The sequence below is a fragment of the Anguilla rostrata genome, chromosome 1 (assembly GCF_018555375.3).
Source record: "Anguilla rostrata isolate EN2019 chromosome 1, ASM1855537v3, whole genome shotgun sequence".
NCBI lineage: Eukaryota > Metazoa > Chordata > Actinopteri > Anguilliformes > Anguillidae > Anguilla > Anguilla rostrata.
In genome coordinates, this window is record NC_057933.1 from 30,642,098 (window position 1) to 30,659,663 (window position 17,566).

At 45.8% G+C, this 17,566-nt stretch overlaps 1 protein-coding gene across 10 annotated transcripts in view; it reads left to right on the top strand.

Moving 5' to 3' along the window:
* The window catches only part of myt1lb (myelin transcription factor 1-like, b), a 136,877-nt gene that overhangs the window by 78,061 nt on the left and 41,250 nt on the right, over positions 1–17,566 (top strand). For all 10 annotated transcript variants that reach the window (XR_010329771.1, XR_010329772.1, XR_010329774.1 and 7 more), the window contains exons 6-7: positions 6,014–6,438; positions 10,783–11,847. Coding sequence is in view for 6 of the 10 variants with exons in the window: in XM_064334158.1 (XP_064190228.1) it covers positions 6,014–6,438; positions 10,783–11,847 (1,490 nt within the window). In the remaining 4 variants the exon portion in view is untranslated. The remainder of the gene's footprint in view (positions 1–6,013; positions 6,439–10,782; positions 11,848–17,566) is intronic.

Consider the following 17,566-nt stretch of genomic DNA (forward strand, 5'->3'; position numbering starts at 1 on the left):
TCCTCTCTCCTGTAAGAAGTCTAATAATAGCGCGGTTTCATTGGCACACAATGCCCGCAGTATTTCCTCATTTAAATGCAAGTTAATTACCTGTGGAATTTTAATTGCCGTGCCCAGCAAGCCGGATGCGTAGGAGTGTCCAAGGTCAGTGGGGTGACTAGGAGGGGGGGCTTGGGAATTGGAGCTGCATATTATCGGTTGACTTTGGGTACTAGGGACCAGTGCCCCTTTCAAGGTAGACTGAACATGCAGTTTTACAAAATGCGAAGAATTATAACCCATTTTCCATCTGAAATAACACAGATGCAACAATATGAACACCTTCCCCCCACTGCAGACTATATGATTAACACAGACTAAATAATCATTTACATTGAATTATAGTAAATGATGCGACGGACCAGTACAATGTAGCACACTTGATTTTGTTGTTTGGCTTCAGAAACGTTGGTGATAATAACCAAACACCGCACCTGCTACATTTGATGTGAGCAGTTTCCTATATGACATCCTGTTCCCTCATGCCCTGCTCTGTCACATCGCAGGCTCCAGAAATGCCTGATCAGTTGGGTTGATGAAAAGAAGCTGGCGAAGAGTTTTTTTTTCTGCCACTCCCTGACGGGTTGTGCGGGGTTCACTGCTGTTGCAAGCAGGCCTTCTCATTGATATGCATCCAGATTTCCAGTCTAGCAGGGGCTACTTGGGAGGCCAGCAGCCGTGCTGTGAGCGGTGTCTGCTAGCAGTGCTAGATTCATTCGTTTTTTGCTCCACATTACTATGCTCGCTGCATTATTGTTGGGTGATGAGTAATTAGTGATGTGTGAAATATGAACTACCTGTACTTACTTGTAGCTCAAACTGAAATGCACAAAAATGCTTTGAGAAATGCATTCTTGCAGTGGTTCTGTGCATTGATGCACATACAGTGAGCACCATAATGTTTGGGACAAAGACATACATTTTTACTCTGTACTCCAAAATTTTAGATTTGTAATGAAACAATTGGGTAAAGTGCACATTCTCAGCTTTTACTTAAGGGTATTTGTATACATTTTAGCTTCAACCTGTGGAAGTTATAGCACATAGCTCCCCCATTTCAGGACATCATAATATTTGGGACAAATTAATATTATGTAAATGAAAATAATCCTGTTTAGTACTTTGTTGCATATCTTTTGAATGCAATGGTTGCTTGAAGTCTGTGACACATAGACATCACCAGGTGCTGAGTATGTTATCTGGTGATGCACTGCCAGGCCTGTACTGCAGCCATCTTCAGCGCCTGCTTCTTTTGGGGGCTAGGTGCTTTACATGTTCACATAAGCGTATGAATCACATGTTCCTTTTGATTCAATGGTCAATCAAGGATTTCCCTGTTTTTAGCTTTGACAAATGCCTTTGATGCTTCAGTAGTGTGTTTGGAATCATTGTCTTGCTGTAGGATGAAGCACTGTCCAATGAATTTAGAAGCATTTGCTTGAACTTGAGCAGATAAGATTCTTCTATACACTTCATAATTCTGCTCCTGCTATCAGAAGTTACATCATCACATCATCAATGAAAGCAAGTGAGCCAGTATCTGTGGCAGCCGAATATGCCCAAACCATAACACCCCCCTCCACCATGTTTCACAGATGAGGGGAGTGATCTGGACAGTTCTTTTTGGCCTCCACAGTTTGCTCTTGCCATTACTCTGATACAAGTGAATCTTGGTATCATCTTTTAGGTATATGTTAGCAAACTGTAACCTGGCTATCCTGTTTTGTGGCGGACTAGAGGTTGGCATCTTGCAGTGTAGCCTCTGTAGTTCTGCTTGCAAGTGCAGACAGTAGTAACTGACACATCCACACATTCTTCATTATGGTGAGAATTCTTCAGTCATCACCTACAGAGGTGTTCCTTGTCCTACCAGGCCTGTTGTTTCTGAGCTCACTGGTGCTCTCTTTCTTTTTAATGATGTTTGAAACAACTGATTTTGGTAAGCCTAAGGTTTGGACTGTGTTTCTGACTATTCTTTTCTTATTTTTCAGCCTCACAATGGCTTCTTTGAATTTCATTGGGACAACTGTGGTCCTCATAATGGCAAATGCCCACACACTCCAATAAAAGGTTTAGAAACAGAACTAGATGCTTGAAAGCTCTCTTATACCTGCACTAAGCAAGCAATTGCTTGCACCCTACCAATCAGAAACACCAGTGATGCCATTTGTACCAAACATTATGAGTCTGAAACCAAAATGTTTGAAAATATGCTTCAATAAAAGCTGAGAATATGCAATTTACCCACACGTGAATTGTTTGATTGCAAATCATAAATTGTGGAGTACAGAGCCAATTCAGGAAAAATCTTTCTTTGTCCCAAACATTATGGAGCTCACTGTATAACAGTAGAATATACATCATGACAGTTTATGACCACCTTGCTCATGAGGCACATGGCCATCCTTCCTTCAAAAAGAACATTTTCTTTGACTGGATATTCAGATTAATATCATTATCAATTATTTATTTGGCAGACACTCACTTATCCAAAGTGAGTTACATGGGCCAACATGCCATGAAATACTATATAAATTATAAATCATAAGAGCTGCAAGTACAAGGTTATAGGTAGAAAATAGCAAGCAGTGCTTTAGGGTACACAGGAAACCAAGGTAACAGTAGCAGTAGGCATGCAGTCTCGCACATGTATGCAGTGCTCCTTAGTACTTGCATAGTTTAAATTGTATAATTAGTAATATTTTTCATAATTACACACTGACACTATAAGTGCCTCTTTAATGTGTCGACAGTAAGAATTCAGGAAGTCTGTTTTCCTGTAAGATGTGTTGAATTCCATCCACTCAGACAGACAGGAAGTGGACACACCCCCCACCCACAATCCAGTCATCCCACTTTGCCCATCAGTCCCGCCTCCTGCCAGGGGCTGACCCCTTGATTTATTGGGAAGGGCGCAGGAACAGAGCTGGATGAGTGGCGCTTTAATGCGCTTTCTGATGCGCTTGGTGTCATAGGCGCTATTGATCACAGGGAGTGACTACCTCAGAGGGAGTGGGTGGCCCCCACCGCCACCTTGCTGCTAACACCCAAAAACGTGTGCGCTAATAGCCATAGCGTCAAAGCTGCCAAGGCCCTGTCCGTTATGGGGGGCTTATACTAATGAAATCATGGCGAGGTGCAGAGGTCAGGCTATTAAGCAATCCCCTTCCCTGGGGGACAGAGGTCGCCTCGTTGGGCGGTGCTTGACTGATGGAGGCTGGATAATTTGGGTCTGGGGTGCTGGTGTGCCGAGGGGTGGATGCGAGCGCTTTTCCCTCAATCCCAACCACCCCACCCCCTCCCCTTTAGGGTTAGAGCCAGGGTTAGGGATTGTTAGAGCACATGTAGGCATGCATGAACACACACACACACACACACACACACACACACACACACACACACACACACACACACACACACACACGCACACACGTAAACTGCTGCTACACAACCATAAGAGGACAGGGAATCTATTCATTAGCAGTAGTACTCAGTGCCTTCTACAGTTGGTAGTAGCACCAGATCTGCTGTTTTTCAAATTCATTCTGAAGGATTATATGTCAAGGATGCTTGGCTTATTATTTCAGAATTCCATTTTAATTAGACATTATTGAGTTTATTTTTAGCAATAAATTATATGGCCACTGTAACTACTACTGTAATTATTCAAGAAAATCTGTGTATTAAAACAGACACATACCAATTAAACATGAATAATAGAAAAGTCTTTGCATAAGTTTAACCATTTTTTGTTATTCGGGTACTATACACAGGTACGCACAAGTAAATACATGCATGTATACATGCAACCATACACACCAATCCATTTTACTTTAGTCTTCGCAATCTTAGCGTGGAAGTATTGGGATGTGACTAAGATGCTGGATGACATCCTGCTACATACAGGCACGATGTCAAACATGACGCGTTCACTTTTAAATCAATAAAAAACATTTGAAACGCATCAGCTCAGCAGGTGTCATCTGCCCTGGGCGCAACGCAGCTCCTTGCAGCCAAACGGCAACAGCTGCCTGGCTGACTTTGTAAGTGCTGTACTGCCCATTTTTATTCTGAACAAATAGTGTGCGTTTTCAGTAAAAACATTTAGCGGTTGCTGTTGCCTGTTTTCAGACACCAACCCCCCCCCCCTCCCCTTTTGAAAAAATGATGCTTTGTCGTGGCCCTGAATTGGCTCAGAATGACCGAGAAGGCACACCAATCCAATTCGCCTTAACCACACACATATTTCTCCAGTGTTCTTAAAATCGAATGCAGCATATTTGCTGGTACACAGTAAAATTTCCAGTGTCAATCTGTTAGAGTAGAACTAACACTGCTAGAGTTGAATTAACGCTGAACATTTTCACCGCGTATCAGGGCCAGTCCGTCGTTGAGCTAAACGGGATAAGCATTCTTCGTGTGTAGGAACAGGAGCCTGGAACGTTTCACGGCTGGGTGACTCCTAACTAAGCGTGCGAGCGCTCTGACAGGCGCCCAAAAGCGGGCCTGACGGGTTCCCCAAACATCATCTCCCACAGCATTTCGCTAATAGGATTTCAATCTGCATATTCCTGCAGACTCTGTTTTCACGGCAGAGCAGAGCGGAGCGGAGCAGACCCTCTCGGGGCCTGGCACCAGCCTCGCAGTACCCCGTGATCGATAGGCTTGGCCGACGCAAAGATTATCAGCTCAGAACGTGCGCCTCGCTCTGATGGGGAGATTAGCCGTCCGCTTCTCCAACGCGCCGCGATTAATTGTGTTTTGGTTCTACGGAACCTCAGAAGTCCCCCGATCATTACCCACTCCGGGCTTCGCGTCTTTTTCATCGACCATCAATGCCTGGAACAATTTGGAAAATTAATATATAGTCGCTGTGTGTGTGTGTGTGTGTGTGTGTGTGTGTGTGAGCCCACAGCAGGGCCTTTTGTCATTTGGTTGGCAAATGACAAAAGGCATTCATATTTATATAAGAATGAAATGAATGGAAATGCTTTGGCTTTGGCTCTATCCTCCTTTTCACAAACTCAGCCTTTTGTTCTGTGTGTAATTAGGTCAGCATTTTATAAAAAAAGGAAACACAGTCAAGCCAGGAATGAAATATTTGGGTGTTTTTATATGGTGATGATTCAGACGCAGGCTTTCCTTCGTTTAGGATGGGCTTCATCAGGAGCGAATCTGAGTCACTTTTTCACTTGTTTATTTACTGTTGAGGTGCCGGTGAAAAGACAGTGATTGTTTCATTTCCTTACTATTTCCCTTCATTCAATTTTTTTCCACTCCAGGTCTAAAAGAGCAAGCCGACTTCACCACTGAAAATAGGCGCGTTGTGTTCCAATAAATTAGCACAAATACACATTAAACTACACATAATTGTACATGCAGCTATCCAGCAATTAAAACACAATTTTACAATAGCTGATGATTATGGGAGTAATTAAAGGTTGGTTAAATAAACTTTGATTTCACTTTTCGGCCGATGCTAGCAAGTGAAGCAGCGTGTCTGGTTGATTATTTAATTATTCCCGATGTTACACAACACGAGAGAAAGTTTCGCTCTCTGTACTAGGACTGTGCCTCGCATGCTCCATGGTTTCTGAGGCATGGCTCACAGGTGATGTCATTCGAGTAAAATATTTAACAGAGGTCCTGACTCCTCATTAAAGATCCCATGGCACTTGTCGGACAGAGTAGGGGTTCCCATGGCATCCTGGACAAATTCCCTACCTGGCACCATCAACCTTATCTCCTAATCATGCCCATGTTTAATTGGCTTCATAATTTTTTCCCTGTCCACCTGATCTGCTGGACGCAGTGAGCTTTCGGGTGCAAAATGGCTGACACGCATGACCCAGGTGGTGCTACACAATGGTGGTCGTTGAGCTGTTCTTCCTCTTCACTGGAAAGTACTTTGAAAAGTGCTGTAAAAATGCTATTTTTACATTAACCCTTACTTACCCTTCTGTTTATCTCTCAGTGTCTATGGCTGCCCATTGGCCAAAAAAAGGAAAACCCAAGACAAGCAGCCACTGGAGCCTGTTGCCAAGAGGAAGCCTTTACTGACTCGTTCGGACAACTCTTCCATGGACGAGTGCTACGAGACGGACGGCACAGAGGAGATATACGAGAAGGAGGAGGAAGAAGAGGAGGATGAGGAGGAAGACGAGGAGGAATATTCGGAGGACAATGAAGAGCAGGTAGAGCCAGAGGAGGAGGGAGATGTGGAGAGGGGGGAGGGGCAAGAGGCAGAGGAGGAGGTGGTAGAGGAAGAGGAGGAGGAAGAAGAGGAAGAGGAGGGTGACGGTGACGAGGAAGAGGAGGAAGAAGAGGAGGAAGAGGAGGAAGAAGAAGAAGAGGAGGAAGAAGAGGAGGAGGACTACGAGGAGCAGAACCAGGAGAATGGTGAGGATATCTCCCCTCTTTGAGCCCAGAACAGCATTTACTGTTTATTGGCTGGACCGCAACAGCGGGGCCAGCCCTATAAACGCGAATGTATGTGGCTGAGTGAGTGATGAAGTTACACCATTGGTCAGTCAGTTCGGTCCAGCCACATACTAGGTTTTGACCTGGTCTTGTTTCTTTCAAACTGAAACTCCACCGAAACATTTCCCCGCAAAGGACAGGTTTTTATTTCTATTTCTGAATAAATGCTGCGTATCTCAAACCTGACATAGAGAGAGAAGCTCTCCAAGGCCTTTTGAAGTGTGAATAAGGAGTGGAAATGAATTCAGCACTGATGAGAGGAGGGATGGAATGAGGTTTATTTTTGAATTGAGAGCTTTAGTTGTCATTGAGGTCACTCACGTGAAACACAGGGAAACCACTGATTTTGAGTGTCACACTCTACATGTATCATGCTCTTTGCATGGAATGTTCATCAGGTTTTTATTGGCAAAAAAAACAATTAACAAACATATTTAATATATAAGAAATTATAAAAAAAGAGCTCTGCTCTGCTTTAAAAAAAAATTGTATCGCTGCATTTCTCTCTTTTCTTTGATGCAGTCTTTTTGCCTGTGCATCTTTATTAATTTTTGCGTTTCAATGCTGGTTCTTTTTGAGGACAGGAGCAGAAAGGAAAGCCTTCCGAGGCCAAATTTTTTGAATCTGGGATAAAACTGAAATCCCCTGAAATAGCAGCCAGGCGGCCAGCTTTCTGTTAAAGACGGTCACGGTAATTTGAGGTGCATATGGATTGTTCGCTTTGACCTTCAGTGCTGCCTCAGTGTCGGGCACACAACAGCCCAGAGCCATCTGTTAGAATCCTGTTAAGATGGCGGCTTAAAAACATTTTCTGCTGAGAGAGCAAACATTAAGCTTCGCTTTTGGGAGAAATTTTGCTAAAGGAACTGCAGTTCAATGTGCAGAGAAATTAGGTATTTACCACTCACAATAAAGCTACGGCAGTATACCAGGCACTGCTATGTCTTCATCAGGAATGCGTGTATATGAACTCATTGGACAACACAAGGCATCGGTGTGTGTTCCATCTGTCCTAAACAAAGACCAGAGAATGACCAGATAAAGGATTTTATTCTCACGGCTTTTGTCTAGGTGAGGGTCCTCATCCCCGGTCCTGGAGAGCCACAGGCATTAGAATTAGGAAGGTGCTCTATCAGAGTTGGTTTTGTTCATCTTTATTTTCTGTTGCATTCTCACCAGGTGTTGCTGCCTTCAGCCTCTTCTCTTTTTGTCAGATGTGTGAATTGTTGCTTCTTCGTCTTCTGACACAGCACTTTTCCCATCCTGCTTAGTTGCTAACCAGTTTTTTATTTATTTACTTAACTGAATTTCAGCATTACAACATCATAATGCAAGATTATAATTGCAAGAACATATAATTGGCCTTTATTTTGCTTGTTGGTTGCTTGTAATATAAAGTCAGTATTGCATTTCATCTTTCATTGGAATGTGTTCTGAAAAATTAATCTTCCTTAGACCCCGTTCTACCTTGTAGAAAATAATACCCCTCCCCCAGAGTTTAAAATTGAAGATATGTTTTCCTGCCAAATCAGATTTCCCTCTGCTGAAGCTCACTGGTGGATTGTACTACCATCTTGGGGCTGGAGGACAGAATTGCACCTTTCGGAATTTTGAGGCTTTTTCTTCCTGCACTCCCCCCCCCAAGAGAGTCTGCCTATCTGTCTCACACATGCCAAGCCATAGCAGCCTCACCAGAGGAGAATGGTTAACGGCTTCCTCTCTGTCTCTGAACGGTAAACCACATTACAGCCGCGCTAATCCAGTCACAGCAGGGCCATAATCTCTCCGTTGCACTTTCAATCTGTTTCGCCTCCCCATCCCCTTTGTGTCCCTTGATTGCTCTTCAAATTGCTTCTTCCAGGCATGTTTCAAGCCGGCGAAATTAAACCCTCCCGACTGGTGACTGTAACGGGCCTCCTCTGTCAAAATATGGACTTGGTCATTCGTGACTGTTCCCTCTCCCGTTCCAAAGCCTCTTCATTTCCCCTCTCCCGCTGCTCATTCTGCGCATAGAATTAACTCTGGCTTTTGTGTCGTCAGGAAAACGGGTGCTGCTATTTCAAATAATAATATAAGAAATGTTATCATAGTTATCCATAATTTTTATTATTATTATTATTATTATTATTATTATTACAATTCTCAATAATAATAATAATAATACTCTGCCCAGGATAAGTGGGTATAGATAATGGATGGATGAATAATAATAATAATAATAATAATAATAATAATGCTATTGTTGTTGTAATACTCTTTTTATGTATTGCTTTTGAAAATAATCCTGACAGATCAAGCCTTTGAGATTTGGGAAAGGGCAACGTCTTTCAACTGTCGCTAATTAGCGCTACTCAATCAAACGTTGCCGTTTGGCTGACCAGGCAGGTCTTTTTTATATTTGTCTTTCCTGAAATCAAAGACACTCGGATTGTTCTGAAGCTCCTGGTGTTAAGACCGTTTGCCAGGCAGGCTATGCGAGCTGCGCGTTTCCCACTAGCGCAAACGATCACGCTCCGGACAGCTCGAGCGTGGAGATGTGGGAGACGGGCGTTTGGAAACCAGCCAGAGCTAGAGGCATGAAAGCACAGGCATTAGGGGTTCAGTAACCTTTAGCAGCCCTGCCTGTCTCCACCTAATGATAAACATAGTATTAAAGATTCAGCTGATGTGACCAAAATAAAGAAGAGTTGACGTTACTCGCTGTCACAGTTATTTCAGGTGAGATTTGTTTTTTTTAATATGTATTTTTTGTATTAGTGAAATTACAGAAATAATGTGCTATGTATGTACAGCTCAGTGGAGAGGCATGCTGGTTTTGTTCATTTTGGGTTCATTGTCATTGTTGTTGCTGATCTGTTTCTCTATTCTCAGGGTAGCTAATATAGCTTCATCAGAGATGATATATTTGAGAACATTACTGTAGCTTGGAACTTGCTAAATCCCCATGGATGTCTAGTCATTTGCATTCATAATTCAAACCAAACCACAAAGGAGAAACTGGAGGCTTTACATAATGTTTCTGGAAGAAAAGGGAGCACCTCAAAATAAAATCCTTTCGTTCTTCACTACATTCAAATTTTTAAAATGTTGAGAGAATTTTCAGTGTTTGTAGGTGAGCATTCCGTTAATCACTTAATCGGTTAAATGTTGAAAGAATTTTAGATGTTTGGAGGTGAGCGCTGCTTTAATCATTTAATCTGTTCAATAGATGTGCAGAATATAAACTGAAGTAGACAGGGCGGTTGAAAGACAAACACTGTGGTTATGAGATAGGGGTTGCAGTTCAGCGAAACAAAGTTCAGCTAGTTTGCAGTCGAGAGATGTGTGATGCCCAGTAGAGACACACTGAGGTTGAAAGACACCCAAAATAGTTAATACAGAAGCACTGAGGCAGCCAATTACCTAACCTGTCATTTCCTAAATGGCAGATTTGAGCTAATTTCAAATGAACTTTGTAAAATTGTCAAACTGTACTGGAATGCTAATGGCTTTCATTGCTGCCGGTTTAACATTTGGAACATGGCAGCAATAGCCAACAAAGAAAAAATGGCTGTCAGAAGCATATGATAAGAGAAGGTGCTTCTGATATTCAGGGAATTTTATGTAGCTGATCTGGCCACCATACGAGTTCCTGTAAGGGATATATAACATAATAAAAAATGTCCGAAGAACTCATTGTATAAATGGCTGATAAATAGGGGTTGGTTGAGGGACTGTCAGCCTCAGATGATGTTGGAAAGGATTCAGGGTCGGGCATCGCCTACCTGAGGGAAACTCATTCAACCATTTTGAATGACTGCCACGGCATGAGGCTCAATGCATTCATATGTGGTTCAGAAGGAGCTTGTTATGATCTGAGAACTGCATGTGTATTTTTCTGTTTTTTGTACCTGAGCATTCATAAGCTACTTATACAAGCTGAAAGTTTGGCAGTTCTCACTGGGGAAGTCTGGCTGTTTTATTGCCGAACAGCTTCTTTCTTTAAAAGCCGTAAAATTCATCTCTGGAACAGGGCACAAGAGGGGAGCCTGCGAACAGCCTTGTGCTTTAAGTGTACATACACATTTTTGGTCGACAAACAGTTGGTAAAGACAGCAAGCGTTGTTATTATTGGATAGGACAATGCAAAGATTTCCTAAGAAATCTAATAAAGATAGACCAAGCATGTCCGACGTTGACGGAAATCCAATTTGCTGGTCGAAATAAAATCACGGCAATTGAATTAAGCCTTTCGCTTTTGTCCCCCACCCTCCTCTTTGACAGAGGACAAACAGACAAACGGCAGCTACGCGAAGTCCAGCCAGGGAGCAGAGAAGGACGACAACAACAATGACGAGTACGACAACTACGACGAGCTGGTGGCCAAGTCGCTGCTGAACCTGGGCAAGATAGCCGAGGACGCGGCCTACCGCGCCATGACCGAGTCGGAAATGAACAGCAACTCGTCCCACAGCGCCGAGGACGAGGACGAGGAGGACGAGGACGAGGACGAGGAGAAGGGCGGGAGGAAGGGAGAGCTGAGCCTGGACGTGGAGAGCGACGTGGTGCGGGAGACCGTGGACTCGCTGAAGCTGCTGGCGCAAGGCCACGGCGCTGTGCTCTCGGACAACCTGAACGGGCGGGGCTACCTGGACGGGGGCGCGGGGGAGGGCGGGGACAGCGAGGACTGTAACGGCGGGTCCGGGGTCGGCGGCGGGGGCCGGGGGGCAGGCGGGGCCGGGGGGCAGGGCAAGCCCACCAGCAACGGGCAGGTGGAGGAGAGCGACGAGGAGGTGTGCCTGAGCAGCCTGGAGTGCCTGCGGAACCAGTGCTTCGACCTGGCGCGCAAGCTGAGCGAGACGCAGCCGGCCGACCGCGGCCCGCCCCCGCCGCCGCTGGCCCAGACCCCCCCGCACGTCCAGAGCGCCCCCGAGCCGCCGGACCTGCGGCCGGCCGTCTACGGCGACTGCCAGCAGGGCGCGCTGGAGCGCAACTACTCCGACATGGTCAACCTGATGAAGCTGGAGGAGCAGCTCAGCCCGCACTCCAAGGCCTTCTCCAGCTGCGCGCACGAGGGCGGCGGCTACCGCGACGAGGACACCACCTCCGTGGCCTCCGACCGCTCCGAGGAGGTGTTCGACATGACCAAGGGCAACCTGTCCCTGCTGGAGAAGGCCATCGCCCTGGAGTCGGAGCGCGCCAAGGCCATGCGCGACAAGATGGCGAGCGAGGCGGCCTCCAGGCGGGAGGGCCACCGCCTGCACGACGTCCACGGCGCCCGGCAAACCTGCGCCGAGGAGCGCAAGTCCCGGCTGCACGACGGCATGAAGAAGCCGTACTACCCAAAAGGTAAGCGCCCGAATCCAACCGCGCGCCGCCCGCCCCGATGCACGGAGGCCCGGATTCAGTCGTATCTGTCACCTTTCTCCCGCCTCCTCGATTTAATGCAGCTGTTTGTGTTTCTTGTCTTGTTGTGCAAGTTCAGCGATCATCAGAATTAAATTCACAATTAATTTAATTAAAAAGGTAACTTTTTACTGAAAGTTAAGGAAAATTTTTTTTTATTGAATTCAGGCTAGGCTAATGTGTGCTTTTCCATGTTTGACATGTTTGTGTGAGCAAGATAAAATTGAGATTGAGAGAGTGTAAGATATATAGTCAGTAAGATATGCTGTTTTTAGTCTATTTAACAATGAAAATGAGATAATGTTGAGTATTGTATATTATAAGCAGGGAGTTGTTTTGTTGCTAGTGTGCAAATATTCAGGAGTATTGGGAGGAACGTAGTGGTGCTGTCTATAAAAACACCAAGGTTTATTTGGAAATGTGCACCGGGGAAAAGGTGCCCTCAGTCAGTACTGGTTTTGAACTAGTAGAATCGAGGACCTTGCAGTGACCCCAGCCCGTGACAAGCCTCCATTCTGGCAGTTTTCGAAACCAGCACATCAGCATGCGCTTAGAGCGTTAAAATAGGCCAGCGTAGCGACACCAGAAGCCCGTCAGGCGTAAGTAATGGCAATGCGTGGCCTGTTAGAACGGAAAATCCCATCCCTGGGATCCAAGCCACGTTCCAGCCTGCCTGTTTTTAAAGCCACGGAAAAGGGATGCCGCTAAGCTACTGGAACAGAACATTGCGCTTGTGTGCCACTTAGCTCTTTAGCACTTAGCCCCTCATGGCGTATCTGCATCTGGCCGATCCAAATACGAGCAAATCAATAAATCAAATTCAGATTTGAAGACTGTTACACGGAGGGGAAGAGGTTATCATTTTCAAATAACATTGTGTTTTTTCTGTGTTTGTTTGTTACGACTGTTTTCCGGTGCTGTAGTACTGCAGTTGACGGGGTATTTTCGGTTGAGCAGTGCAGCGGACTGTTGCTAAAGGCGACGGAAGCGAGGGCAGTCAGAGCAGGGGCGCTAACGGCGGCGTCCAATGGTGCTGTGCCAGACCCGAGCGCATTCACCGGCTGTGAATAAAGGGGTTCTGAGCAAGTCGGCAGCCTGCAGCGTCGGTTCGCTGTGAGGGTGTAATCAGGTCTCGGAGAGGATATGGAGACCGGGGTCTGCTTGTTTGGTGTTTGGGGGGATGCTGATCCAAGGGGGCTTTGTGAGCTGTGCAGGGAAGAACTGATCACTGTAGAGGAGCAGGGCAGTGTTTTTAATGCAGAGTGGCTCCATTTGCTGCACCTCCTCCTCCGTACAGGCACACATATAGAGGCATACACACAGATACACACACACACACACACCCATGCACAAACACTCACCCATGTTCAAATACAAGCACACACACACACACACACACAGACACACACACACACACACACACAAACACAAAACACCCACATTCATGTACAAATGCACACAGATACAAAAGCACACCGTGTACAAATACGCACTAGGGATGAGTGTTTTATATGTGTTGACATTAGAATCGTACGTTTTCATAATTGACTATACCCCACCTCCCTGAAGTCTGGTGTATAGGTGCTGTTATTTCTGTGTGAATAGTGACCTGCTGAAAAGGAAGAAAAAAGAACTGCTCTCACTGCAGGCATGAAAGTGCATATTATTAATGAATTATCCATTATTTTATGCAGGGTTTTTCTTAGGATCTCCATCATGAATATTGATAAGACAGAATACAACAGTGAATTTTTCTTCATTATTTTCTTCATTATTGTGCATTGGGATGCTGGCCTTGGTAATGAAGCAGAGATTTTGAGATTAAATATTGGAACAATCGCTAATTCAGTCTAGTATCACACACACACACACACACACGTACTTGCTTTAACAAACACAGATATGTGCACCCACAGGCTCACACATATTCACAGATACATACACATGAACAAACACACATACACACCTGCACAGGTACACACAGGGGAACATACAGGCACAGTCTCACACCAATGTGCAAACACACACCAATGTCTCACGCCAACGTGCAAACACACACACACACACACACACACACACGCAGGAGGTTTAGCGATCAAACCGGTGTCCCAGCTGTGCTGACTCCTGTGTTTGTCCAAAGGACAGGACAGGTGTCGGTAACCACAGAAACCGTGTGACCATAACTGTAATTACGAGGCGGCTCCGTAGCGCTTCCCAGTGCGTGACTCCCCGGGGCAGACGGTGGGTCAGTTTTAAGCACTTAGCGCTCCCTCCAGGAAATGCAACACGGCGCCAAAAAAGAAGAAGGTTGAGCACATACGAGCAGCGTCCTCACCTGAACAAGAGCGGCGCAGACCAAGGGATCCCATTTAAACTCATCTGAACGCCTGCGACGCGTCCCTGCTCTCTTAATGACCGCGGCGCAGCGATAGCATCTCGTTCCGCGGTAGCGGGGCGACGCTCCAGGCGGAGGGACGATTTAGCATGGGGGGTGGGGGGGGGGAGGGGGCGAGGGGGGGGACGGTGCGTGGCACAGAAACCGGCGGCTTCATGATTTATAAAATTATAATGGCGTGACAGTTATTGAAGAAGGCCCCTCTCGCCTAAAGAAGCGGAGATGGCGAGATGGAAATTGAGCAGTATCAGAATGACCGATAACGGACGACGGGGCCACTGACTGCACATTAATTATCCCGAGATGGTAAGGTAATGGAAGCCATTTGCTATGCAAAGCGCGATCTGTCCGGAGCCACAATCGATATCTATTGCCTTCTAATATGCATTCCGCTTGGCCGGTTTCCCTCTGCCGGAGAGAAAGCGGAGAAAGCGCGCCGGTTTGAAATTCAAACGGCTAAACCAAGCGTGCGCTCACGTGAGGGAGGGGCGGAGCACACGGCTTTCTCTTCTCTCTTCTTTCCTTTTCTCATTTCTTTTTTTTTTTTTTTTTTGTCCATACCTGCCGGTATTTTTGTAAACAGCAAGGGGGAACATTAGCTCCTGCCTTTTCAAAAGTGACATTTTGAGCGTTCGTGGTTTCTTAAAAACCGGAGCGCGAGTCCCTGGGGTTCAGAATTACGGGTTGCTCTGTGACCGAATGCTGCAGTTTGATGCAGGAAAGGCCCCTAAATTATTTAACGTTAACCCAACAAGTCTGCTAACAGGTGATTCTTATTTAAACGAACGTGTTAAGCATAGGCAGGGCAGGCGGGAGGTAAGTAGCTAAAGTTTAAGAGCCTTACTGGCTGCTTATCAGCAGCTACAAGTTACCAGTTGTTATCAGGGAGAGATTTGCCTCTATTCCAACCAACTGGCACTAGTGATCCTGTTCTATACTGTATGTCTTATTGTGTACAAAATAGTGGTTCACAAGCTAAGGACCACACCATCAAATGAATGCAAGCAGTATGTTTACTGAGCAGGTGTTTGTGAATGAAAGCAAAAAATAGTACTATAGGTGATGAGTCTGCAGTGCGGGGAAGAATTTGGCGGAGGATTCACCATACCTCCCGGGCTCGGTGAACCACCACTGGCCCTGTAGTAGAAAGAGAGAGGGAGAAAAACGGAGAGATACAAAGCAAGAGAGGTGGGAGGGTGGGGCATGTAAACAAGAACGAACAAGAACAGGTGTGGTGGGCAGGAAGGTTTCTAATAGGGAACAAGTGGAAGGGGAGTGTTTGAGGTGTGTCCCTCTCCTGAACCTCTGCTATTTTAGCTCCATATCACGGGTGAGCGCATTGGAGGAGTGCACACGTTTATCAGCAGGGTGCAAGTGCAGGTGGTAAGACAGCAATATTCAGAGTTTAAATGGCCCACAGTATGCATTTCCTGAAAATAGATTGGTGAGTAGTGGTGTAAAATAATGGTATGAAATGTGAGACATATCAGACCTTACATCTGCACCCCAATCCCATAATTCCCTGTAGTTCTTTCTGACCTGTGGTGTGCTCCACCCTTCTAGTTTGTGCGTTTACTTGACTGCCCCCCTCCCCCCACAGCCTGCTGGTATTTTGATTCCGAGCTAAATGGCAGAAGTAGCAGGTTACACCCCATTTTAAATTTTAATCAGTGGTCTTTCTTTGGCAGAGGCTGATGAGTAGCAGTCTGCCTTGCCGTCTGGAGAATGGTCTGGAACCACAGTTTTGGGGGTGGAGCTGCCTTCCGTCTCACTGAGGGGGTCTCAGCCGCAGCCCGATCAATAGGGAAGAGAAAGAGGGTGAATTGCAATTAGGTGGCATTAGTGTTGTGACTGCAGGATCACCTCCAAAGTCAAACGTCAACCACCTTGTGTGTGTGCGTGTGTGCGCGTGTGTGTTTGTAAATGTGAGCCTGTATGCCTGCGTGTGAAAGTGTGTGCGTGTGCGTGTGTGTGTTTGTAAATGTGAGCCTGTATGCCTGTGTGTGCGTGTGCATGTGCATGTGTGTGTCTTTGTGAACGTGTGCCTGTGTGTGTATGTGTGTGTGTGTATGCGTGTGTATTTGTGAATAGGTGTGCGTGTGTGTGTGTGTGTGTGTGTGGTGGCATCACAGAACATTTACCGCAAAGGTGAGGAATGAGTCATATCATCATTCTGCAGGGAATTAATTATTCCACAAGCTTCCTGAGAACACACTTTTCCATTGTAGCTGAAATCTTTTGTATATTCTTAGAAAAATTTGCACAGTGCCTACTTAACCTTAAACAGCGGGGTTTCAACTGCCATGACTGCTAAAAATGGGTCTTTCAAACAGTCATGTGCTCTGTACTATACAGAGACAGCTAGATTCACAATAGCCACACATGCTGTGAGGAAACCAGAACGCCTGTGACGCTGGTGGAGGTCAGGGACTCAGGGAAAGACAATAACCTCTCTCTACCACTGAGCAATAACACAAGCCCTTTGAGGTGCTGGTAATAGGAGCCAACCCCCAGGTTCACCTCCGGGTCTTTCTGTCAGGAACGGTCAGAAAACGCCTGCTTTCTAAAAACTGAACACCCCCTCCCCCCCGCTTATGGTGCTGTTGGGATTAGACTCCTAATATGCTCATGAAATTTGTCCGTGGGGCAAAAACCAGGCGTGGAAGAGATGGAGATAGTGACGCTTGAATGCGTTTGGAAAGCTTTCGATAAGCCCCTTGCGCTGGCTGTGTTATTTTTCTGTTATCTCATAGCTGCCGTGCCTTTTTTTTTGCCAAATATGAAATTGCTTTTTTCCTCACTGAAATTCAGCTACTTCGGGGGAAAAGTGCAGAAAAGGAGACGGCCACCAGAGGGCCTTCAGTCAGTAGTAAGCAAACACTCATCACAGAAAAAAGGCTTGGACGCATGCTCTGTCATCAAACCAGATGGCAAACTCCCCTGTCCCATCCATGCTCTATGACTCTTCTTCACGTAGATTCCAGAATCTTGGTGAAAGGAAATTCTGGTGCTCTTCTGCATGACCTGTCTTTGACTGTGCCACCTTCATGAATATTCGCATCACGAGCAAGCAAATAAGTATGCGGAGGCTGAACTACCAAGTGCTAAAAATACGAAGCAGGCCATCTGGTTAGTATCGACGACCTGTGGTCCGCAACGGCAGATATAGTGTTGTTCCCACCAAGTGAGTGTGAAACGGAAGCTTTCACATTTTCGCAGCAGGTAGTTGGGTCACTACAGCGATTCATACATAAACCGGCTTTGACG